The sequence below is a fragment of the Camponotus floridanus genome, unplaced genomic scaffold (assembly GCF_003227725.1).
Source record: "Camponotus floridanus strain SB8 unplaced genomic scaffold, Cflo_v7.5 scaffold124, whole genome shotgun sequence".
Lineage (NCBI taxonomy): Eukaryota > Metazoa > Arthropoda > Insecta > Hymenoptera > Formicidae > Camponotus > Camponotus floridanus.
Window position 1 is genome coordinate 360,323 of NW_020229242.1, and position 23,504 is coordinate 383,826.

Below are 23,504 nucleotides of genomic sequence, written 5' to 3' on the forward strand. Positions count from 1 at the left end.
TCTCATTAGAATGTTATATGTTAATTTATATAATATCTGATTATATTGTTGTCAACATTTGTCTCAATTATGTCTTGTACCAATTACAATTATTTATTAATTATTTTCACATTTCGCATTTATATTTATTCACATAATATAATTATTACATTTATTACTATTTCTGAGAAAATGTCGTTCACTTGATTAAATGCATTTAGTTGGTTATCATGTTACTTGAAATATTTCAGTATTTAATCAGATATTTAACTACTTCAACCAGATGATTTAAAAAAATGAACTAAACAAAATTAGTCAAGTTTAACTTTTCCTCTCGATGCATATTTTTGCATATATATTATAAGATTTAGAAGATATTTAGAAACGTTATTTCAGGATTTTTATTTTTATTTTAATGTTTTATTCATAACGATATAATGTATAACTACATTTAAATTTCAACTGAAGAAGTATTGAGATGATTGGACTTTTTTAATTTCAAAATTACCCTTTTTTGGTAACTTCTTAAAGATCTCCATTGAAATATCATTGTCTCTTTGTCTTAGAAGCCTAAAATTTTAATTAAAGAATATGTTAATGACATTAGTATTTCATTTTCTCTTAGTTTGTTACAATTTTTACATGTGTAACTTGATTTTTAATCTTTAAATTTTTCTCGTCAACTCGCAACTTACCTCTGATTGCTTGTAAAGTACTTTGCATATCGGTCAAAAAGGAACTGAGACAAGTCTTCGAGAATAGGCTCACGGTGAAGCGCAATGAATTGCTCTCGACATATCTAAAGAAAATAAAATGTTATATATTAATGCTTTTATTTGAAAACAAAATCATAATAAAACCTGTATGCTCTCATAATGTTGCTTACTCTGTTCATAATATCTACAGTGCATGCATGTGTCCAGAAACAATCATGTACCGACATAAACGTAATCCCCGCTTGTTCGCAATACAAGCTCGTCAGCATCATATGACTAGAATCCAAAGAATGGATGAAATTCGGCGGAAAGGCATTCTTTTGCTTCATAGTATCCGGCTTCCTGCAAATGGCGTATATTTGTATTATGTATGAAAATTTGATGAAAGCGAACGAGAATAAGTACACGAGAAATAACTTCAAAAAAAGTTCTTGCGATTAGATAGTATAATTTTAAGGAATTATTACGTGAAATTTTTATCTTGTAAACTGACATTTTTCATAAAATTATACAAATAATTTCATAATTTTTAATCAAAGCTTTTTATTCTTTTAGTGTAAGTAAAGAGATAAGATCACATTACAGTTAATAAGTTATAATGTAAAATATCAAAATTAAGAGGAAAAACAAGCTGTAACACTGCTGTTATGCATTAATTAAATTATTTGCGCAATGATGTTACTAGTAATGTAAACTTATGAAATAAAAATTTGTCTGTTATTTTTTTCAATTCTATCCATAGACAAAGATTAACGAGGACTTACCTAACAAGTTTATTCTGATTAGCTGATTTCACACGCTTGAAATACGGTTGCAAGACCGGAAGACCTAACGGCGTCACCCATTGCACATACTGATTACATCTAGTTGAGATGACGCGGGCGCAGTCCGTAAACCAATCCTGAATCTCTTTCGCACCCGTAAACATAGTTCGAAGGGATTGGAACGTTTTTTCGACCAGGTATAGACTGCCGCTCCAAGTGTAATCCTGATTGAACTCTTTCAAGTCGCTCAATTGCCGGGCAATCTGAAGTCTACCGCCAAACTTTGTAACACCATACACCGTGGTCATCACTGTTTGCTTGATGACCTTTCTCGTGACGAATCCTTCCAAAGCTTTGGCTACTTTATCGCCGGCTTCCGCGTCAATCTTCCTGTACTCATCAACCATATTAGCGACGACGCTATATACATCCTGCGGCGTATTTGACGGATATAAATTTACGCTTTCCGCTCCGATCTGATCTCTCCCGAGAGCGGCGTAATGTTGCAACCCGTTGCAACTGCCGTCTTGATGAATCGGTAATCTGCAGATGTACTTTTCCACGTCCGGGGACTGCAGGGCATTATCTATTTCTTTGCATGCCGCCAGAGTCTGCCACGGTTCGTCGGACTTAGTCCACCACATTTCTCCCGTCAAGGGATTTCTCGCGCTATCTACAATCAAGTCCAATATCTCGTTTGCAAATTTTAACCGTTGGTCTATCGATTCTTTCTTTTTCATACCGGTCAAATTTATCGTATGAATTTTCAACCAGTCCAGACCCTTTGGACCTAGAGGTTTTCCCTGAGCAAATAAGAGAATCGAGCGACTCAAGTCTGAAGCGAGATGAGTCAGATGAGGTGGCACCGGATAAGCTCTGCCTCTAAAATCTAGATTGTGCGGCAACCAGAATACCTTATCTCTAAAATGATTAGCGACGGATAACTTGTAAAGAGAATCGCACCAAAGTGCGTACATTTCATTCTTCTTGCGCCTGAGTTGAAACGCCAATTTCATTTTCTTACTTTTATCTATGTCACTTGACGTGATTAATTCGGACAAAGACGGTAGCGACGAGGGTGATTGAGGTACGTCCAGTTTTTCCGAACCTCCTTCTCGGAAAATCTTAATCAGAATATCCAACATGGGCACGTTGATTCTCCATGGAATAGAACCGAGTTGATTCAAACAATCGAACGCAGGATATAATTGTTTCATCGGTGTATTTCTTAACAAGATTGTCGGTGTCATATACGGATCGCGGATGAAACTTGTTTTGGAAAATAGATAGCCACCGGTATCTATATCAATCCAGGGACGCGGTGGCGAGCACGTCGGCAAAAGAACTGTTTCAAAAGTCAACGTTTCTGGATGCGAATCTTTGTACAATCTGTGTAAATAAGGATGCGGTTTGATCTCCTCTGTTAAGAAATTATTAGTCTGTTTTCTAAAGAGTGCGTAGAATGCAGGTATTTGCCGCTCGGACGTGTCAGGTTTGGGTACATGAGAAATTTTCACGTCGTTCAGGATGATTTTGTATAGAAATTCGCCAACGTTCAGTAGAACGTTACGAGGCCATTCTGGCACAATCATTTCGGAGCAAATACCAGAGTGTTTAGCTTCCTGAGCGAGTTGCTGCCACTTAGTACGTCCGTTACTCTTGTCAACGGACTTTTTCTGCATGTACCATTGCAAATATTTTTCGTAAATTTGAATAGAATTTTCTATGACACCGGCTTTCATCTTTCGTTGAAACTAAAACATAAAGTTCATTAGATAAGCTTGACTAAACAATACAATATTTAAGAATATTCTTTTTTGCACACAATTAAAATAAAATATATTAGAATATAAAGAAATAAAAAAATACATATAGAAAATGTGCAACAACTATAAATAACATAAAAAAGATAAGACAAAACAAACAATTTTCATATGTGCTATATACCTGATATTTTTTGTAAATATGTGTTCCTAGTGCTATATATAAGTTCGTCATAGAAGTGCTGTACGCGTCGGAGAATCTGGTCAATTGGTTAATTTCACGTAGAATCGCATTAATGTACTCTTTCTTGGGCAGTACTTGCAAAAATGGGTACAATGCTTTCAAATCGGGTTTCAACATCAGCTCTTTTTGTTTCTGATAAGCCAAGTTTCTCTCAAAAGCATGCGTCACGACTGATTTCCAAGATTTTTCCCATTCAGCAATTCGTTTGATCTAAATAAAAATGCATCACAATTAACTAATTATTTTTATATTTTTATAAAAAATTATTTAAATGTATGTGATTTTTATCACAATTTCTCTCCAAATAATTAATTTTATGCATAAAAGCATGTAAAATCATTTATTAATTACAAAATTGGGAGAAGCAAATATTAAATACAAATGGAATTAATTTAAGAATATTGAGAAGAAATAAGCATAACAGTAACTAATAAAGATATAACATTGTTTTAAAAAATTAATTACATGAATAATCTTAAGAAAAATTAAAACTTCTAAAATAAATAATATATAGATTAATAAAAATTAATATTTTGAAAAACTAAATTAAAATTATATTTAAGATATTAATAGAGATTTTTAATAGAATCAACTCACAGCTTGTTTTCTAACGTCGGAATCTCCGGTGAATGGCGCGATACTGTTCACTTTCAACTCGCATTGCTTTTCCATATCACTTTGTATACACACCATGTTCCGCAGTTCATTCATGTCTGTTACACCATTGGCTGGACTCCGATAGCTATCCATTACTAGATTATGTAATAATTTGCAGTTGTATGAGCTATCAATTTTTCTATATCGTACGCGATATTGCGGATCTAAAAACTCGATACAATAAAGAACGGCATTGCGTTGCATCGTGTTCATCTGCGTGTTCATTAAATCATCAAAAGAGATCTTTCTCCGACTCATATCCCCCGTCACTTCTGTCGCGTATTCTGCAAGGAATCATGTGAAATTGTAAATTTAAAAAAATTATTTTTGAAAATTATATTTTAAGTATAGATTTTGTAGTTTAGATATCATCTTCAAAAGTCATTAATCCACTTACCTGTTCGTTTCTCCTCATTTTTCATTCTTCCGATTATCTCGAACAAGAAAGCGTACGTCCGCGGATTGGGTTCGACAGAATTTATCTTCATTAATCTATAAATTTCGAGAGCTTTTTCTAAATGCCCGTTAGAGACGTAAGTTTCCATGAGTAGATTATACAACGCGATGATGGAAATTTTACTATGCTTGAATTTATCTTTGTTCAACATCAATATCTTAAAGGCTCTGTGGGGCATTTGGATCTGTATATAAACATCCATGTGCGCTCGTAAATGAGATATCAAGTTTCGAGTAGAGAGAGAATCTTCAGAATGATCTTCTTTCTTTGGAGCAGTAATCGCAGAAGGATTTGAAACCTCGTCATACTTGGATATCTGTGTACTGAAAAAATAAACTGTATATAAAGAAAATGAAAACTTTTAAATAATCCCAATTATACGCGTACTTACAGTATATCGATTTGGCTCTTATCTTCATCGTCACTTTTATCATTCTGCAATGTATCCAAGAAAGTGGAATCCTTAATTAACATAGTATTATCACTCATAGCATACTCTTTTAGATCCTCTACAACAGTAGATTTGTCTTTTAAATACTCATCAGATTCCTCAAGTATGTTACAATGCACATTGTCTGTCTTGTCTTCCTAAAATTGACATCCATTCAATACTTGTGTGTATAAGAAAATAGAAGTTAAATATAATTTGTACTTGAAATTATATTTCTTTCTTTTTTTTCTCATCTTTTGTCTTAAAGAAGAGATGGTAAATAAAATTTAACTTACTTACAGCGTAAACCAAATCTTTTTTAGAATCAGCTTTGGTATCTTTTGCTTGTGTTGAGGTTGTTTTCTTATCGAAAGAAAAATTAGGAACCTTGTGCAGTTTGTCCAATGTTACATCGGGCTGACCGACTAACATGGACACATGAGCAGAGTTTAACTTGCGCACTGCTGCTTTTTTACTGTTGGTTGTTTGATCTGTTACTAATATGATAAAATATAAATTATATATTTATTATTCATTATAATTGCTTATTTTTTAAAAATATATATCTATTATCTGTTGTACATTTATTTTTCATTCTGTATATAATTATATATTATTTAATATATTAATATACCTTCCATTAACTCTGCATATTTCTTAGAGCGACGTTTAGTCTTCTTCTTCCAAGGAGAATGCAGTTCTATTGCATCAGTTGTTGCATAATGGCGAAGCAATGTGTATTTCGTTACTAAAAGTAAAAAATTTAAAATAAATAGTAATAAAAAGCAATAAAAGCACAAAGTATACTCTTTATTTATTCAATTCTTATATTATTTCTCATCGCTAACAAATTTATCTAGAAAATTTAATGTATCTTAGCTCTTAGTTATATCATTTGTACAATACTCCTTCATTCATTGAGAAAGAAATTTAAGAAAAATGAAGAAAAATGAAGAAAAAATTGTTTTCAGCATCTAAGCTATCAAATCAAATTAGAATTGCAAAAATTTTCTTTAATATAATGAAGAAAAATCTTTCCATAATTTTAATGAAGCGCTATATTTTTTCAGGAAGATGCTGAATGCATATGCAATAGAAGCAAATAATTTTCAGTGAAAAATTGACAAAAGTTTCTGTTAATTTATGACAGTGCTCTTTTATACTAATTTCAAATAATAAATTTAAAGTAACACATCTTTTTTCATTGCAATTCCACTTTGCTTGTCAACTGAATCAAGAAAGTTGTAGTAGAAAAGACAAAAGCTTTAATAAGATGTAAGATGTAAGATAAAAAAATAAAGAAAATTCTATAAAAAAAGACGAATATTTTATTTGCAATCGCGTTCTATTAAAAAATGCACAATCACACGTGCTACGTACGCTTATGAGATTTGAGGTGATAAAAATTGCAAAAAGAGCAGACTCGTATCGAGCACTGCGCGATCGACACCACGCGAGCATTCTGCATCGAAGTCTTCATTAAATTGTACATTTTAACGCGATTTTCAATTGTTTTTTACGGATTATCGATCAAGAACACAAAATAATATTAATAATATCGAACAATCTAACCCAAATATGAACGCCATACCGCCATATTCGCGACTGAACCAGACTGAACTCAGGTGCATTCACATCTATTTCGGATGACCACGATTGACCACGTCGCCAATTGGCCAATTCAAAATACGACTCTCTGATTGGTCAATCGCTGCTGGTTACCCTAGGCACAGTTCGATTTAATTGGCTCCGGTCAAATGAGGCACTCCCTCTATTTCGATGGTTCCTATTGGTTCCTATTTCCAAATTCGATTTTTCGCGAGTGATGTAAGACGGAAATATAATTTGAATGATGTTGTGATCGTTTGGCGGACTCGATGGAACTTTCTACAAATATGTTACTCTATTAATATGTATTTGGTTATTAAAATTAATATCTGTATACGAAGTTTGAATACCTGTATAACCGAAGTTGGTTGGACATCAACAGGAAGTGAAAGGTATTCTATCGCCAACAGTCATACCACGTTGAAAAACACCAGTTCTCGTCCGATCACTGAAGTTAAGCAACGTTGGGCATGGTCAGTACTTGGATGGGTGACCGCTTGGGAACACCATGTACCGTTGGCACCATTCTTTTTTTGTTAATTTAAATATCAATATTGATACAATTTTTTTATTCACTTAGTTTAAGATATTTTTCCACTCTAAATATAAATTTTTGTCACATATATCTTTTAAAAATACATCTTACGTCACAATTCTTTATTATTTTCACTTTTCGCATTTAATAGGGATCGAGAAAAAGAGAGAAAAAAATAAGTATCAATCTATCCTGTTCCTATTGTTGTATTCGATAATATTCGAAATTATAAATATGCTAAAAGTGTGTTTGATCAATCGTGTCAAGTTTTCTCTTTTTTTTCGATTGATCAATTTAAATGCTCACGAAAAAAAATGTTCATTTACAAATGAACTTATCGACACCAGGTACATCATTTGACAACTTACTGACTTTAGATACATCTGCTTCCTGTTTTACTCCTCGAATTGATTTTATCGACTCGATATTTGTTTACTTTATTTTGTTTTGATTCAATGCTCACTTTTAATTTTTTGCACCCAGCGTAATATTACTTTGTGGTATTTTATTGGACAAACAAACAAAAAGTTGCAACCCTTTGAAAATTTCTTAAATTAATATTAAGATTGTCATGAAATTTGAATTGAATTTTATTGAATCATAGGAAAAATGTCAACATTAGATTGGATTTCGAGGTTACATGTATCCAAAATCACAAAATGTAATTTTGCGAAAGACCATTTCGAAACAAATAAGGTCACACATCCTGTAAAACTATAGAGAGAAACAATCCTTTGGCATTTCGTATACAATGCATTACAAGTCAAGAGGAAAGTGACGTCAGAATTACGATGAATCATCGATCATTCTAACAGAAAGTAGACTTTTCCCCGAAACAATGATCTCGAAGGAATCTCGGTAGCTGGTGGTATTTCCCATTTAATTACCTTTACATTAGACATCTTTTTCCTCCTTGTCTTTTTTTTTATGCAAATTTTTCCTTTGTATGCCGAATCCTTAATCGCGATTTCTATCTTCATCTAGCAATTAAATAATTAAATTGCATTATTTTTAAATGATCAAGTGTCAATTAATTAAAAATAATTATCATTAATTACGTTTAATTAAATAATGATAATTATAATTGTATTTTATTCAATAATATATTAAATATATTTGTATTTTATTCAGTATAATACATTAAATCATACAAATTATGTGCAAAGGAAAAAATGATAAAGATAAAGAGAGAAAAACAGAGAGAAGAAGCAAGTAATCCACTCATTGTTGCATTTTTGCCTTTTAAGTAGAATCAAAGAGTTTACATTTTAAAAGAAAGTGAGAAAAGAATAAAAAGAAAAGAATATAAAGCATAAAAAGATTTACAATTGAATTGTATATAAACTATTGATAAAAAATATGATAATATTTGAGTTGAATTGAATTCTTATATGAATTTTTACTAATAATTCAAATCAATTCGAGACTCCAATAATACAATTGAAAATAAAAGTGGGCTGGAGTAAGTGATTCTTGTGACCTGAGTATTTGCGTAATATAAATGACTTCTCGTGTAAAATTGTATATGTTGCATTTTTCTTTGTGACAAAGGAATACAAGTGTTTTGACCCTCAAATGGATCTTCTTCAATGATGCAAAATGAAGAAATTATCAAATATAATTTACCAAAGTAAGAAAAACATTAGGCACAAAGATACAATTTTGTTAATAAACAATATTCCCAATATGTTCGTTGAGATAACGATCACCACGTTACCACGTTAACAAATTTTTGGTAAGATTATATATCTCTCTATCTGTATTTATGATTCATATCTTGATGAATTACATTTCACAATATATTTGCACTTTATAGGCTATTTGCTGGATATAAATTAACCACATTTGTTAATATACGCATGTCTAATCACGATTTTTTTTTTTTTTATTCTTTAAGCCTACTTTTATTTTTACTCAACAATTCACGTATTCTTGATGTCCTTGCGCGCACGGGACCTTGCGTGAACGGATTTCACTGTTAAAAAAAATACTAATGCAATATTACTTGCAATATACAGGAGTGTTTAAGTAGTAATTTGAGTTTTTTGTAATTTTTTTCGAATAAGAAAAATCCATAGGTCCCGAAGAAAAAAAGAGAAAGACAGAGAAAGAGAAAAAAATTGCTGCATTGCACAATCTGCTGATTTGAGAGTTATGATATAGTAAATAAATATTGGTACTGTGTCAATCAAGATTAATTATCAAAATTTATTATTATAATTTTTATTTTACAACATGTCGATTAGAGATAAAAATTTACTCAACCACCGTACGATCTTGAGAGAAACATGAAAAAAATTGTCGAGGATAATTTATGGTGGTATTTATTCTCCTCTAAGTCCTCGATTCTACAGATCTGGAGGGAGATGTGTCTGTTCGCGGGAGAGCAAACGCGGCGAGTGAGCTAGGACGGCTAGGAAACTCGAACGGAAACGCTTCGCGAAAAAGCCAGTGCACTGGAGGGAGACGTCCTTGCCGCGGCCGGCGTTATGAAACGTATAAAGGAAACCGCTGTCGTTGTCGCAACCCAGACGCCCAGACCGCGACCCGTCCGAGCCCAGCCGTGCCATGCCCGCCAACGAGGACACCTCCGCCAACGACTTCGCGTTCAAGCGGATCAAGCCCGAAAGGGCGAATCCTGCGGAATCTCAGCCTAAGATGTCCAGAAAGGATGATTCATCCACGAATCTGATTCTCTCGAATTTCACCGCATCGGTGGAAGAACGAAAGGAAGCCGAAAAGGGCGATTTCCGCAGCATACCGTGTCGGAGCGTTCACGAGAAGCTCTTCAGGGACTTTTTCGAGCTGATGTTGCAACGAGCGGTGTTTCAGGTGAATTTAATATTTATTTATTCGTTTGTCTGAACGATAAATTAATTCTTGTACACGATTGTGTCTTGATCTTGCGCGATCAAGAATTAGAAATTAAGAAACGCGCAAGGACACGGACAAATGATTGTTTTAATTAGACAATAATTGCGCGATAAGCGTATAATCGCGGAAGAGAATACTCGGAACAATTGTGAAATAACGATAGCGTGGATTATACAACTGGTAAATGCAACTTGAACACTCGATAATCATTTCTATATTATTTTACCCACCTGCGTATGCAATACCTAGAGACATTCTCTCTGTTTCTCTCTCTCTCTCTCTTTCTCTGTCTCTATTTCTCATAGTCTATAATTTTATGTGCTTCTTGTAATACAATTTCTACTCTACATTATTACAACTACCCGCTCTATATATTTCAGCGCACTGTACACATACAGATACAGATCTTTTTTATTGATTGTACCTTCTTTATTGATTCCGCCGTTTGTGACATGAAACATTCTTTCTATTCCAACCGGGACGGAATTCAGACGTTTATCGCTTAATTATTTATTTACTATTTGCAAATCGTTCTTTCATGTAACCGCCCTTTTGCTGTTTTTCTATCAATTATTTTTTTTTTATTCAGTTTCAACATTTGCTAGTTTTTGTATTTCATTAGTTATTCTACTTATTATATGTTACCACTACAGCCAACAATGATAAAGCATTATTTCATCCTGTTCTACTTGCATATGTCGATATTTGCAAAAGCTGCGGATTTACCCTATCTCTCGCTATTATCATTATTATGGCGATACCATGAAATCACATTGATTTCGCAAAAGGAGAGTGAGTCATTGATAAAATAGATTATTCTCCCGGTACTTCTGCCACAAATTTGTACCCGTGTATATCGTTAGGTAAATAACTAAACCCTTAATAGCACAAATCTTTAACGATCCTCTAATGATCGCGAACGATGAATGTTGAAGATATGCGTTTGATATATGATGATAGCGTAATGATTGCATTTTTATGCAATGCTGATGTAATATAATTTATTTGTTAGGAATTGCGATGGAACGTGATGGAATTTACATCGCTCCTAGTGATGTGTAATAGCGATAGTAGTAATAATTACTAGTAGTAATTATTGGTAGTAATTGCGAATGACAAAGCGACAGTTAAAGCGATCTATTGATCTCATTATCATACGCTATTACATGGAAATTAAACGCAAAGTGCATACATCATATACTCGATCAGTCTTGATATAAGGAGAAAAAACCGAAATTTTCGCTCAACGAGAATTTGATGTTTTCTAGTCTCTCAATAGAGAACGTAAAATCTTTTGCCACGATTTCTTTTTATGTAATTTTTAGACTTTTTAAAAATTAAAAAAGAGAGAAGAAGAGAAAGCACACATTAGGCAGGCTTTAATTATTTAAAATCAAAGTTATTTGAAACGAGAAATTAATTTTTTAAACAAATCAAAAAATATTATTAGAAAGAAAGACTGTAATTCTTTATAATCAAAGAATTTTAATTCTCACAAATCAAAATTATATATTTGAAACAGAAAATTAATTTTTTTGAAAATTGAGAAATCATTAAATTTTTATTTTCAGCAACTTTTAGATTGTTGAAAGAGTTGTTAGTATTAGAGAATTTCTTCTTTAGGACGATTTTTTGAAAAAATTATTTAACAGTTCAAAATATATTATTATTTATATAAACAAGCACGTGTTTTGTTTTTTAATTTTCGTCCATGTGTCTGCACGTTACAGTCTACTTCCGGGGAGGAGCGCGTGGTCGAGTGGATTGATCCTAATAATTTGCGATCTGTGGTCGATCTTTCTCTGCCAACCGAGGGAGTTAGCCACGAGGAGCTGTTAACGTTAACGCGCGATATCATCAAATACAGTGTGAAAACGGGTCATCCGCATTTTGTGAACCAACTGTTCTCCAGCCTGGATCCATACGGATTGCTAGGTCAATGGCTCACCGATGCGCTCAATCCGTCCGTCTACACTTACGAGGTATCTCCGGTGTTCTCCTTGATGGAGGAGGACGTGCTGCGAGAGATGCGCGCCATCATCGGCTGGCAGGGTGGCGAGGGACTCTTTTGTCCTGGAGGTTCCATGGCGAACGGATATGCCATCAATCTGGCGCGTCATCATAGGTGATATTTCATCTCTCTCTTTCTCTCTTCTCAATTATTTCCTAAGATAAATTATTAGGGAATCTGCCGTTTATTTTATTTTGTCAAATTATTTTTTAATTTATTATTTTTTAAGTAATTTAGTTGTTTTATCAATTTATTAATGTTACTATAATTTTAATTAATTATAGATACCCAAACCTGAAGCAATCCGGATTATCGCAAATGCCGCGACTAGTGGTGTTTACATCAGAGGATGCACACTATTCCGTGAAGAAACTCGCCGCCTTCCTAGGTATCGGTTACGACAATGTTTATCTGATCAAAGTCGATTCGCGTGGCAAGATGGTAGTCACCGACCTGGAAGCTCAGATCGTTCGAGCCATCAACGAGGGTGCCGTGCCACTTATGGTATCCGCTACCGCGGGCACCACTGTGATGGGCACCTTCGATCCTCTCAAGAAGATCGCCGAGGTTTGCAGAAAGCACGGACTATGGTTTCACGTGGACGCTGCGTGGGGCGGTGGTGCCCTCGTCTCCAGAACGTATCGCGGTCTCCTGGACGGCATCCAGCTCGCCGACTCTATCACTTGGAATCCCCACAAACTACTCGCCGCGCCGCAACAATGTTCCACTTTGTTGCTTCGTCATGAAGGTCTCTCCTCAACTAACTTTTACATTTTTCTTTATTTCCTTTTCATTTAATAAAAATAATTAATTATTAATTAATTAAATAAAAATAGTACTTTTATTTTATTAAAATATATGTACTATTTAATTCTAATAAATATTCTAATAAATATTTATTAATTAAAGAAAGATGTATTTTTAGTGCATGTCACAAAATATCTTTTTTTTTTATTTAAAAATAAGATAATAATTTATATTATCGAACTCTGTTTCTAGGTTTATTACAAGAGGCGCATGGCTGTGGCGCGAGCTATCTCTTTCAGAACGACAAGTTCTATGACGCGACCTTCGATTATGGCGATCGGCATGTGCAGTGCGGTCGTCGCGCTGATGTCGTCAAGTTCTGGTACATGTGGAAGGCAAAGGGTACGCGCGGTCTTGAGGCTCACGTCGACTGCGTGTTTGCGTTGTCGCGTTACTTTGCCGATCTCATCAGGACACGCGACGGCTGGCGATTACTCGCCGAACCGGAGTGCACCAACGTCTGCTTCCGTTACATTCCATTATCGAAGAGACACTTGACTGGCCGTGAACTCGATCAGGCGCTGCACAAGGTGTGTGTGAAATATTTATTATTTTCAATATTATTATTTCCATTTCGTATTTACATTTTTATTCGAGAGTTTATATATATTTCTTACTCTTTTATTTTTTATCCATTTTATTCCGAATGGTATCGCGTGCAGATCGCGCCAATGATCAAGGAGCGTATGATGCGAGCGGGAACAATGCTGATAACGTATCAGACGCTGAGAGATATGCCGAATTTCTTCAGACTAGTATTGCAGAATTCGGGATTGACAGAGGCTGACATGAAGTTCTTCGTCGAAGAGATCGAAAGACTCGCTGTAGATCTTTAATTTAACCGTTTTTAATTGCAGATATTGTAAATATCGATAATATGTATGTATTTTGTGTATTTTACTAGTGTAAAAAATAGTTGCATTTGTGGTAAATCATTAATTTAAAAAAAAAAACAATTAGTAAAAATATTTTTTTTTCTTATTCAATTTATCAGATTACTATATTTTTTAATTAACATTTCTTTTTTTTTTGTTAATCTCTATTCATATTCTACACATATGCATAAATTGAAAATGTATTCGCAATCAGAAAGTTTAGAATAATTAAACAAAAAAGCGACAAAAGACGTATAGCATTATCCCTTTCATAAAGAAGTCAAATCAAACAAGAAAATAATTAAGTTGAAACAAATTACGTAAGAATGGGAGGCAGCAGAATATAGAAACCTGATTGCAACATATATAACATTCAATTTTTTTTTCTTTTCTACATAATATGTATCATATTACATAATATGTATCATATTATGTCTCATGACAATAATTACGACATATTTACAAATATTTTTAAGGTCTCATAGTATGATTTACATTCAACAAATTTTGATTTTCATCATATACTATACAATTCAATAACTCTGTGTAATAACTTTTAATAGTGAGTCATTAATCGTAACAAAAATATTTCACATTCGCGACGTTTGGACCGTAAATTAGTCTTTATATAGATATGCACGATCCTTTAGATAATTGTTCCTCGTTAATCCTTCCTTCTATATTCGCAATTCTCTCCGCCGAAAGCTTATAAGAGAATTTAACTATACTCCTTAAGGAACTTGATGTGAAATTGCTTCAGCGCTTCGAGCATCGTTTTTATCTTTTCTTCCTGAGGCAGTATTGTAGTCCGGAAGTGATACGTGCCAGGTTTTTGACCAAAACCTGAACCCGGAATCACGCAGATTCCGGTGCTCTCTAGCAGCTTGAACGCGTAGAAGACGTCTGGCTCCTGACCTTTCGCTCGCGCCGCCTCGATCGCCTTTGGCGGCAGATCTAGGCGCGGAAACACATACATTGCGCCCATCGCTGGATTTGTCTAAAAAATATTGTTAGAATATACAAATATTGTTAGAATGTACAATTTTAAGAGCGATTAAGAGCAGCTTTTCTATCAGTTACTTGAAAAATCAAAAGACCTTATATCCTGGAATACTGTTAATCGTATCAACGACGAGTCGCGATCTCTTCGCTAAAGACCGCAGCGTTTCCTTCTTCTCTTTTTGAAATTTCTCGTACGATGGTTCATTCGGCTGTGGCGGATTCACCACAACATCCATCACGACTTGGCCGAGTACGCTCGGACATAGCATTGCAGAGATCGATTTCAGCAATACCTTCATCACTTCCGGATCCATGTTGATGATTTCGGCGTAACCACCACGAATCCCGCACTCGCCCATGTATCCTGAAAACGAAATATAATTCAGTTTTGAAATTTCTTGAAAAATATTTACAAGTCTGATTTAGATTTAAAAATCCTTTGATTAAACTGTTCAGTGTTGCAAACTTTTATGATAAAAATAACAAATTTAGCTTAAGATGGAGTGTTCCTTAAATTATTAAAGTTCAATATTTTAACTAATATTAACAATTTTTAATGACTTTATTCGTTTTTTTACGCACCTTTTGAAATTGACATAAACGAAGCAAGCTCCATTTTCGAATACGGTTCGCCCATCTCTGTCATGACCTTTTTGAATGAATGAAACGCGCTGTCTTTATCATATATATTGTCCTGGTAGACTTCATCGGCTAACAGGAACAGATGATTCTTATGGGCGAAGCGAATAACATTTTCAATATTAGCGCGAGTCAGTACTTGACCGGTTGGGTTACCAGGATTGATCACTACCAACACTCGCGGATTGCACGTGCCTTTATATTCCTTCAATACTCGTTCCAATTCACTAATTTCTAGTGACCACTTGTTGTCTTCGTCGAGGTAATATCCGATCTGCGCGAGACCAAATTCTGCCAAAGTTGCCGAATATAAAGGATATTGTGGAATCGGAACCAGTACGCCGGATGGTTTGTTGTCAATTTTTTCGTTGAACAGTTTCAGGAATGACTGGAAAGGAAAATCAGATAAAAAAACAGGAAAATAAGATGCAGTATTGGTTTTCTTTCTTCCTTTCTTATCCAAAAAAATATAAAGTTTAAAAATTTCAATTCTTTAATTCATAAACATATACATATATATATATATATATATATATATATATATATATATATATGAATATCTCTGTATATATACATGTGCTTCAATAATAAAATTTTTATCTCTACTTTTGATGCATACATTTGTTTCCAATAGCACATATCTTTTATTATGTATTTTTTACCAGAAAAAATTAGAAAAAAAGCTACATTTAAACAAAACTTTAAATCCGCGCATACCTTGATACCGTCAGAGGCACCATTCGACAAGATGACGTTGTGATAGTCGCAAGGAATACCTCCATCACGTTGTTGGATATAGTGCGCGACGTGCTTACGAATCACTTCGATGCCAGCCGATTCCGAATACGAGCCCACGCTACCGCCCTTACAACCGTTGAGGACTGTCCGAGCGCGTTTTTTCGCATCCTCAGGATAGCTCGGATCATCCAACAGATTCGGCGAGACCGCCAAAGTCAACACCTGGCGTAGAAATGTGATGGGCTGCTGGCCCATCGCATGAGCGTCGCCCACGTTCGCTTTGATCACCTCATTAAAAGGTTTCTTAGCACCCTGCAAGAAGAAAACACGATATTAGATATTTAATTGCAGTTTTATATGATAATTTTTTTATTGATATAAATAATTGTCAAAATGTTTTATGACAATCACAGGTGACAATCACTTTTTCACCTAAATTTTAACAATATTCAAATCATATCAAATTTCATGTTAAAGAGATTAGAAAATACAATACGAAATATTTAATTACAATTTTATATTTTGATAACAATTACAAATTAAAATTCTATAAAAACATAATTCGATTAAAATACGATTTAATCGCTAATTCAAGGAGTGTATTAAATTATGTTTAATTTTTTGAAAAAACCCGGAATTTTATTTTCTGTACTGTTTCGAAAATGTGAATATTTTTTTAAAGATTTTAATTAAATTTATTTAAATGATATTTGAACTAAATGTAATTGTTGTCAACATTTCCATTAAAAAATATTTTAAATTTGTTCTTAAATACTTTTCACAATTTGAATATTAATTTAATACAATATAATTCTTTTCCTCATATTGAAAATAACATGTTTTTATAAATATATATGTCCCTTTAACTTAATTTTATTTTTATTTTTATTTTATCTACTTTTATTTTAATTATTGTTTTCGTAAAATTTCTGTAATATTCTTTAAACATATGAATGAAAAGGCGAAATATATTTGCTCTTGTAAACTGGCTAAATTTCGTTACTATGTAATTGTCTCATTTACAGATATTATGCAATTATGTGTGAAATTGAGAGAAGTGCGAAAATGTACATTCATGAGTTATGTAATTATGTGTGAAACTGAGGAGAAGCGCGATAATACGCATTCAATGACGACGCATCTGCGATTCATCGATGTTAATTATTTCAGTGCATAGTTACTCAATGCGCAATGAATAAAATACTATATCTCTATTGTTTTTTCGGTAAATTTTAACATTAACATTAGTGGCAAGCCGATATTTCTACTTTTAAAACGCATGAAAAATGTCTTTTCGAAATGTCAAGAGTCACAAAATCAGCAGTCACACGGAAACACGTTCTGGAAAAAGACTACCAAAAAAGTATACTTATTTTGAAACATTTTTTGTAACGACGAAAGATAAAACCAACAATGCATCTGCGTTATCTTTTAAAATTATTTTTTATCTTTCCGATAATTTTATTACTCAACTTTATTGGCTGTACAGTCTTCGCAAAATGTGATCGAACTGAAAATATTAATATTTATACTTTCCGCATAAAGATATGAATATGCAGATGTAAATGAAACAGTTAAATAATAACAGTTAAATAAATTCTTAATTCGATAATACATTATTTGATTCATTTCTGACTTTTGTAATATTCTAAATCTATTTTTTTCGGAGGACAAAGAATTCTTAAAATTTTCGAAAAATTCTTGGACATTAAATTTAGATATAATTATATATAATTTGATATAATTTGAGAAAATATTTCAATAGCAAAGAATGCGCACTAAAAATTCAGCATACTTTCACTATTTACAAAAAATATAATCTGAGTGAGTTACAAATTTTTGCATATATTATCTTGAATATTTACAGTACTCTTACAAGAAAATTGAAAATTTTATCATTATTTTTCTTACTCTTTGTAACAATATTATATGTTGCCATAATAATATATGTAAAAACTTTTTATTGAAATAATTTTTAATCTACGTCGACCGCTGTATTAAATTTTCTCGTGTTATGATGCGTTTTAGATGCAATATAAAATATTTACAATTTCTTTCATTTTCTTCGAGATATGACACATACAACCTTAACACGATATTTCTATGCGACTCTACTGATTCTGATAAAACGGATAAACGCAATGGCGCGATAAGCACTGCCATATGTTCACCCGTCATACATGTATTTTATCGATCGAATCAAAAGAGTAAGAGAAACAATCAGCGTGAAATAATTGAAAAATATTATCATGGTTTTTCTAATGCTGGATACATTTCGTTACACGTAATAACCGCAATTACACGATTACAATATATTTTGTACGCACCGATACGTTATCAGACATTCCGCTCTTAGATAACAAGTAATTGTACAAATAATCGTACGAATCATCATCTAATGGTTCCTCTCTTTGGCAACATAATAATTGAGATATACATCTGTTTTATTCTATTTTTTTATGTTTAAAAAATGGTTCCCCTCTTTGGCAACATAATGATTGAGATATACGTCTCAATTTTATTCTATTTTTTATTTTTAAAAATCCAATGAATCATCCAACTGAGTGCGTAACTGAAGGAGACTATTTTATCTCAAACCGTTTGAAAAAAATAAAGGAGGAAAATATAAAAGTTATTAAAATGATGGAAACATTACAGATTCGAGGAGTAAAATTGAAGTGGAGTTATAAATAAATCTTCTTTACTTTTTACGTGTAGAAATAGTTTTTTAGATTCCAATCTTATATATATATATATATATATATATATATATATATATATATATATACACATATATATTTTTTTTGCTCATTGGATTTACATCTAGTCTATTATCGAGCTCCATTCAACATTTCGCAAGGGTCTCGTTCGACGAAGGTCCAACTAGCGATTATTTCCCTTCTCTTTCTCCTCCTTCTTTCTACCTTTGACACTTGGCGTTTCACCATGGCAACCTCGCGTCTATCACCAAGCGCGCATCCTCTCGCCCTTCTTCCACCACTCTTCACCCACTCTCTCATATCCATTCAGCTTATATTCATTCTACCGCATCATCGTGCGTTCTTACGCGATGCACTTGTCTTTCCTCCCGCATTCGAAAAACAAATCAGCTTGGACGACAATATTTTTATATCGCTCTCGCTCGTGCCTGGACTCGCTCTCTCAGTTTCCCAGTCGTCGTCACCTTACCTTACCTTTTGTAGCTCCTTCTCGAGCTCCAACGCCCTGATGAGTAGCGGGCCGCGCACCGCATACTCCATCTTGCGCAGATTCACGAAGACGTTGTCCTCGGTGAGGACCTTGCCGCACGGGCCCGCTGCTGCGCTCGCTGCCATGCCGCGAAACGAAGTGATGGTCCGCTTCTGCTGGAACAGCGCGGAGGACACCGGCCCGCCATCCGTCATCCCTACCCCTCCACCGAGTAGCGCCCCGCCGGCACCCTGTCTCGTCGTCATCGTCATCGTCATGGTCTTGGCCGACCAGCCGCCGGCGATCACCGCGCTTCGCAGACGCGGGTGCGACATGACTGGGATTATTCTCCCTCTTCCAAGACTCGTCGCAAAACTTTGCCGCACTCGGCGATTTCCTCGTAACGATGTTTCTTCGCGCCTCTCCTCGTTCCTACCTCATCGCTCGATCCAGGGGATCGACGCAGGAAAATCACGCGCACATCACACGTCAGCTGGGCTGACGATTACAGCTGATACGAGGCGCGGAAAGGGAGAGGGAGGGGGAGACACGCACGTTCCCGAGCCTCCGCGACGCTGTGGAGTGTGGAGTTCGATACAAGCGGCACGCCACCTGGGTCACGTTACACGCGTCGTCGAGATGCGTCCGAGAAGATGATGACCCGCGCGAATACGAATCACCGTGGGAAGCGATTCGCGGCCCTGCAAAAAGAGACGCGGTTATCGATTAATTTATTCGTTCATCAACGGGCAATATATTTAGTCTTGAAAAAAAAATTGAAATCCATGCGCGAATGAAATGTATAATAAAACGTGTAAAGGAAGATCCCATACAGCATAGAATATTGCAGCAATATTATTAATATTGTTGTAACATTGCGGCAACATTGCAATATTGCCGCAATATTACTGCAATGTTCTGTGCTGTATGAGATCTCCTACTTTTCCATTTTCTTCGATATCACAGACAATATAAATTAAATTGATGATAAAATTGTAGGACACTCTACATATAAATAATGTCTCTCTCATTATACGATACTTTAATAATGTATTCTGGAGGTAAAGTAACGCATAGAAAAATCCTAATACGAAAATATCGAAATCACGTTATAGTCTGTGAGTTATAAACTGTCAAAGCTTACAAGAGGAAATTCGCGCGTTCAGGCTCGTAACTACAATTACACATGTACCAATCTGTCATTCGTTATTGATTTTCAGGTCAATTAATATATATACAACTATTATAAGTTATAATTGTTACAGGCGAAATATTAAAAAAAAAGATTAAATTTTAAGAATACTTAAAAAGATATAAATGTTTCGCGTACAATAGTTATTGCTCCCCGTTAGTAACTAAACTTGTTAATATTATCTATTCTCCAAAATGTAAATCCAATAGTCACGCTTAAGAAACAACAAAGTAAAGTCAGCTGTGCGGTAAAAATCAATATGAACGGGAAATCAATAAAGATGAGAGATTGTTAGGCACAGTTTTATAAGTATAGTTACAGGCCTGAGCGCGCGAATCTACGCGATGTCAAATCATGATCACTTGTGACTTTGATATTTTTGTTTTTAGGATGTTTGACTCTCCATCTCTTCGATCCTCAAAATACGCTGTTAAAGCATTGTATTGAAGCACGACGGTTGCGAAATATCCCGTGCATGTTATATACATTTTTATATACGAACATTCTGAAATAATACATGTATTCTTTGAGAAATATGCACGAAAAAAAATAGCTTATAATAATTGCTTAAAAATAGTTTTGTAATAATACCGTGATTGGATTATGTGTCGCGAATCAGACCGTTTCTTCACGCCTTTCGCGAAGTTACTGGATCGCTCCTTGAAAGCGCAGAGAAAGAGCGAACGATCTGTCGCAAAGACGCGCGCACGCGCATCTTATTTCTCGTCTCGTATGTTTTTCTGTTCCGAATCAGTGATGTCCGAAGCGAATTTAAGTAATTCGTAAAATCCACTCGAATTCTATCAAAGATAGATCTCATAAATAATGACCTTTCTCTTCTCTTAGATTTTTCGATTGTTTTCTCGTCGTGATTCTCTTAATTAAGTGCATGTTTAATTTTTTGACAAATAAGATAAAGATCGTCTCTTTTTTTTAAATAAAATCTAAGCCAGGATCTAGAGACCATTTTTTTAATCATCGACTTTTTGATTATCAATGAATTTTAGATTAGATTGTGAGAGACATTATGTAAGGGATAAATGCACATCAGATATATGACGAGCTTATAGAGCCGAAATCTGTTGGTCTTAACCGTATACTTTTTGCTTCTTTTTTTCTATCTTGCTCTTTCCTTCGATATCTCTATTTTTTACGTCAAGCAATATTTTTTATCTGCGTCGTGCAGAAAAATATTGAAATGGCAAATTGATATCATCCTCCAATTATCTAAAAAAATCATATTGATCAAGACAAGTAAAAAAAACAGAGAGAGCACAAAATGTAATTTTAATTGATAAATATATATTTATTTCGAATGTAGGAAAATATAGAGGAAAATAAGAAGAAGAATCTAGAAGATACAGCTAAGAGGAGCAGATTTCGTATAGATTCCAACGCAATTGAGATTAACAGAGAATCATCAAGTGTCAACCGAAGGTCGCGGTCTTTGTACCATGAACTTTAAATAATGTAAGATTATATGCTGGATATACGCGCGCTCATGTCTCCCATTTCGTTGAAAAAATGTGAAAAAAGGAAGGCAGGAAAAGCTGCGCGCACGCACTATCGGTCGCTGATGACGAAAATAATAAACACTCTGACCATCGTCGATTGATCGCGACCGAACGATTGACTCCCGGTTGACCGACTATCACAACACTCGGAAAACATTATATTCCAAAGGCCGTGGATCTATTTGCGCGTCTTTTATAGCGATATATCTATCATATAATGCGATATATTCATTGTTAAAAATAGTCGACGCAAGTTCGTTAATCGAGGATTTTTGCAAGACTCACCTATCGCTCACGACCAGCTTTCGCTTTGTCCTGCATCCGTTTAATAAGACATGCGATTCCACATTTTCCCTTTATTATTCCTCATTCATATTTTTAGAGCCGTTATTATGTAAGTGCGCGAGTGGGTGAGCAGGTGGTATATCTCTTCCTCTATTACTGACCCTGCCAATAACAAAATTCGTTATGTACGAGAGAATTTGAACTAGGCTTATAAACTAAGGAATTTAATCGCGAGGATTTAATCTCCCCGTTATTCGATCTCGGGTGATCACTTCAATGTTCTCGCGTTTTACGACTTAAAAATGATTTGCGAACCGACAATTTGCGATAATTAACACCAGAAATTGACTGAGATGTGATAAATAGTCAGCGGTGAAAATATGCTTCCGCGGAAAGATAATTAACTCTGATTTGATTCTCTCTTAACAACAGTAGGTAATAGTCGAGACGATAAATAGTTAATAATTAACTCCGAAAAATTACGAGAGATGACAGTACTCGTATATTTCTTATGATTTCTTTCTTATCGACAATTTATAAAATTAAAAAATTCTCTTCCTTATCGACAATTAAATAATCCAACTTTAATCTTATTATTTATTTTTAGAATAAAAAGTAAAAGTAAAAAGTAATAGACATTATCGCGTAAGACAAATTACATTTTCCACATTTACGATAAAAGATGTGCGTTTTTGAAATTTGGAGCGAGAAATAAAAACTGTAGCTAAAATAAATAAATTGAAATATACATATAAAACATAAAAACGAGCTCTATTTTAAATACGTCAAAAGTTTATCATAATAATTACAATAATTACGCACAATTACATTTAAATATTGTGCATACTTGGGCGATACAAAATATTTTCTTATTTAAAATTTTTGTTTGCTTTATATTTCAATTTATTATTGTGTAATAATAAAAAAATAATTAAATTTTACTCAATGTAATTTTTTTTAAACTGGTTGGAATCTGAAATATGAAATATCGCGGATTTCTTATTTCATTATCGATATATCGATTTTTATAATAAAATGTATGCTTTTTAAAGCAACAGCTTTTTGATGAATTGATAAGAGTATCGATTAAAATGTATTTCGCTGGTGACACGCGAGATTCGACGTGGCTTTGCATCCTCAAGGGGATTTCCCGCTTGACGCGACGCAAAAACGCTCGTTCTCCTGTAACAGCTCAACCGATCGCTATTTTTGGCTTGCGTACGTG

At 34.1% G+C, this 23,504-nt stretch overlaps 3 protein-coding genes and 1 non-coding gene across 10 annotated transcripts; 2 read left to right on the top strand and 2 right to left on the bottom strand.

The window, feature by feature from the left end:
- Positions 1–371: 371 nt before the first annotated feature.
- On the bottom strand, positions 372–6,745 carry LOC105253506 (DNA-directed RNA polymerase, mitochondrial). 4 transcript variants are annotated; one of them, XM_020027900.2, is made up of 11 exons: positions 6,602–6,745; positions 5,645–5,758; positions 5,311–5,507; positions 4,972–5,168; positions 4,521–4,903; positions 4,064–4,407; positions 3,407–3,676; positions 1,460–3,213; positions 866–1,037; positions 675–778; positions 372–549 (listed from the first exon to the last, which is right to left on the bottom strand). In XM_020027900.2, exons 1-11 carry the CDS (start codon positions 6,639–6,641, stop codon positions 438–440), a joined length of 3,687 nt encoding a protein of 1,228 aa, XP_019883459.2. In that variant the 5' UTR covers positions 6,642–6,745; the 3' UTR covers positions 372–437. The 4 variants fall into 4 exon arrangements, with proteins under 4 accessions (XP_019883459.2, XP_011259998.2, XP_011259925.2 ...); XM_011261696.2 differs by having other exon boundaries at positions 6,583–6,631; XM_011261623.3 differs by having other exon boundaries at positions 6,391–6,625.
- A 275-nt stretch (positions 6,746–7,020) lies between these two features.
- Positions 7,021–7,140, top strand: LOC112639995. Its single transcript, XR_003123796.1, has one exon. It is a non-coding gene; the product is annotated as a 5S ribosomal RNA (ribosomal RNA).
- A 699-nt stretch (positions 7,141–7,839) lies between these two features.
- Positions 7,840–13,805, top strand: LOC105253686 (cysteine sulfinic acid decarboxylase). Of its 2 annotated transcripts, XM_011261904.3 has the most exons (7): positions 7,840–8,021; positions 8,705–8,888; positions 9,508–9,985; positions 11,758–12,152; positions 12,323–12,786; positions 13,038–13,375; positions 13,508–13,805. In XM_011261904.3, the coding sequence occupies exons 3-7, from the start codon at positions 9,722–9,724 to the stop codon at positions 13,679–13,681; spliced, it is 1,635 nt and encodes a 544-aa protein (XP_011260206.1). In that variant the 5' UTR covers positions 7,840–8,021; positions 8,705–8,888; positions 9,508–9,721; the 3' UTR covers positions 13,682–13,805. The 2 variants fall into 2 exon arrangements, with proteins under 2 accessions (XP_011260206.1, XP_025271407.1); XM_025415622.1 differs by lacking the exon at positions 7,840–8,021 and having other exon boundaries at positions 8,584–8,888.
- Positions 13,806–14,075: 270 nt separating this feature from the next.
- LOC105253797 (alanine aminotransferase 1) lies at positions 14,076–22,585 on the bottom strand. 3 transcript variants are annotated; one of them, XM_011262202.3, is made up of 6 exons: positions 22,280–22,585; positions 19,294–19,989; positions 16,079–16,411; positions 15,305–15,749; positions 14,818–15,086; positions 14,439–14,717 (listed from the first exon to the last, which is right to left on the bottom strand). In XM_011262202.3, the coding sequence occupies exons 2-6, from the start codon at positions 19,621–19,623 to the stop codon at positions 14,439–14,441; spliced, it is 1,656 nt and encodes a 551-aa protein (XP_011260504.1). In that variant the 5' UTR covers positions 19,624–19,989; positions 22,280–22,585. The 3 variants fall into 3 exon arrangements, with proteins under 3 accessions (XP_025271395.1, XP_011260504.1, XP_011260421.1); XM_011262119.3 differs by lacking the exon at positions 22,280–22,585 and adding an exon at positions 21,072–21,271; XM_025415610.1 differs by lacking the exon at positions 22,280–22,585 and having other exon boundaries at positions 14,076–14,717; positions 19,294–19,623.
- Between the last annotated feature and the right edge of the window lie 919 nt (positions 22,586–23,504).

Bases quoted from the DNA above. Each gene is read 5' to 3' on its own strand.
- LOC105253797 (XM_025415610.1), bottom strand. From the start codon at position 19,623: ATGTCGCACCCGCGTCTGCGAAGCGCGGTGATCGCCGGCGGCTGGTCG. The intron at 16,412-19,293 runs GTAAGGTAAGGT...TTCTTCTTGCAG, and splicing joins TCGAGAAGGAGCTACAAAAG to GGTGCTAAGAAACCTTTTAA. The intron at 15,087-15,304 runs GTGCGTAAAAAA...TTTCGTTTTCAG, and splicing joins GTTTATGTCAATTTCAAAAG to GATACATGGGCGAGTGCGGG.
- LOC105253686 (XM_011261904.3), top strand. From the start codon at position 9,722: ATGCCCGCCAACGAGGACACCTCCGCCAACGACTTCGCGTTCAAGCGG. The intron at 9,986-11,757 runs GTGAATTTAATA...TGCACGTTACAG, and splicing joins TGCAACGAGCGGTGTTTCAG to TCTACTTCCGGGGAGGAGCG. The intron at 12,787-13,037 runs GTCTCTCCTCAA...CTCTGTTTCTAG, and splicing joins TTTGTTGCTTCGTCATGAAG to GTTTATTACAAGAGGCGCAT.
- LOC105253506 (XM_011261623.3), bottom strand. From the start codon at position 6,502: ATGTACAATTTAATGAAGACTTCGATGCAGAATGCTCGCGTGGTGTCG. The intron at 4,408-4,520 runs GTAAGTGGATTA...GATTCCTTGCAG, and splicing joins AAATGAGGAGAAACGAACAG to AATACGCGACAGAAGTGACG. The intron at 1,038-1,459 runs GTAAGTCCTCGT...CGCCATTTGCAG, and splicing joins AATCAGAATAAACTTGTTAG to GAAGCCGGATACTATGAAGC.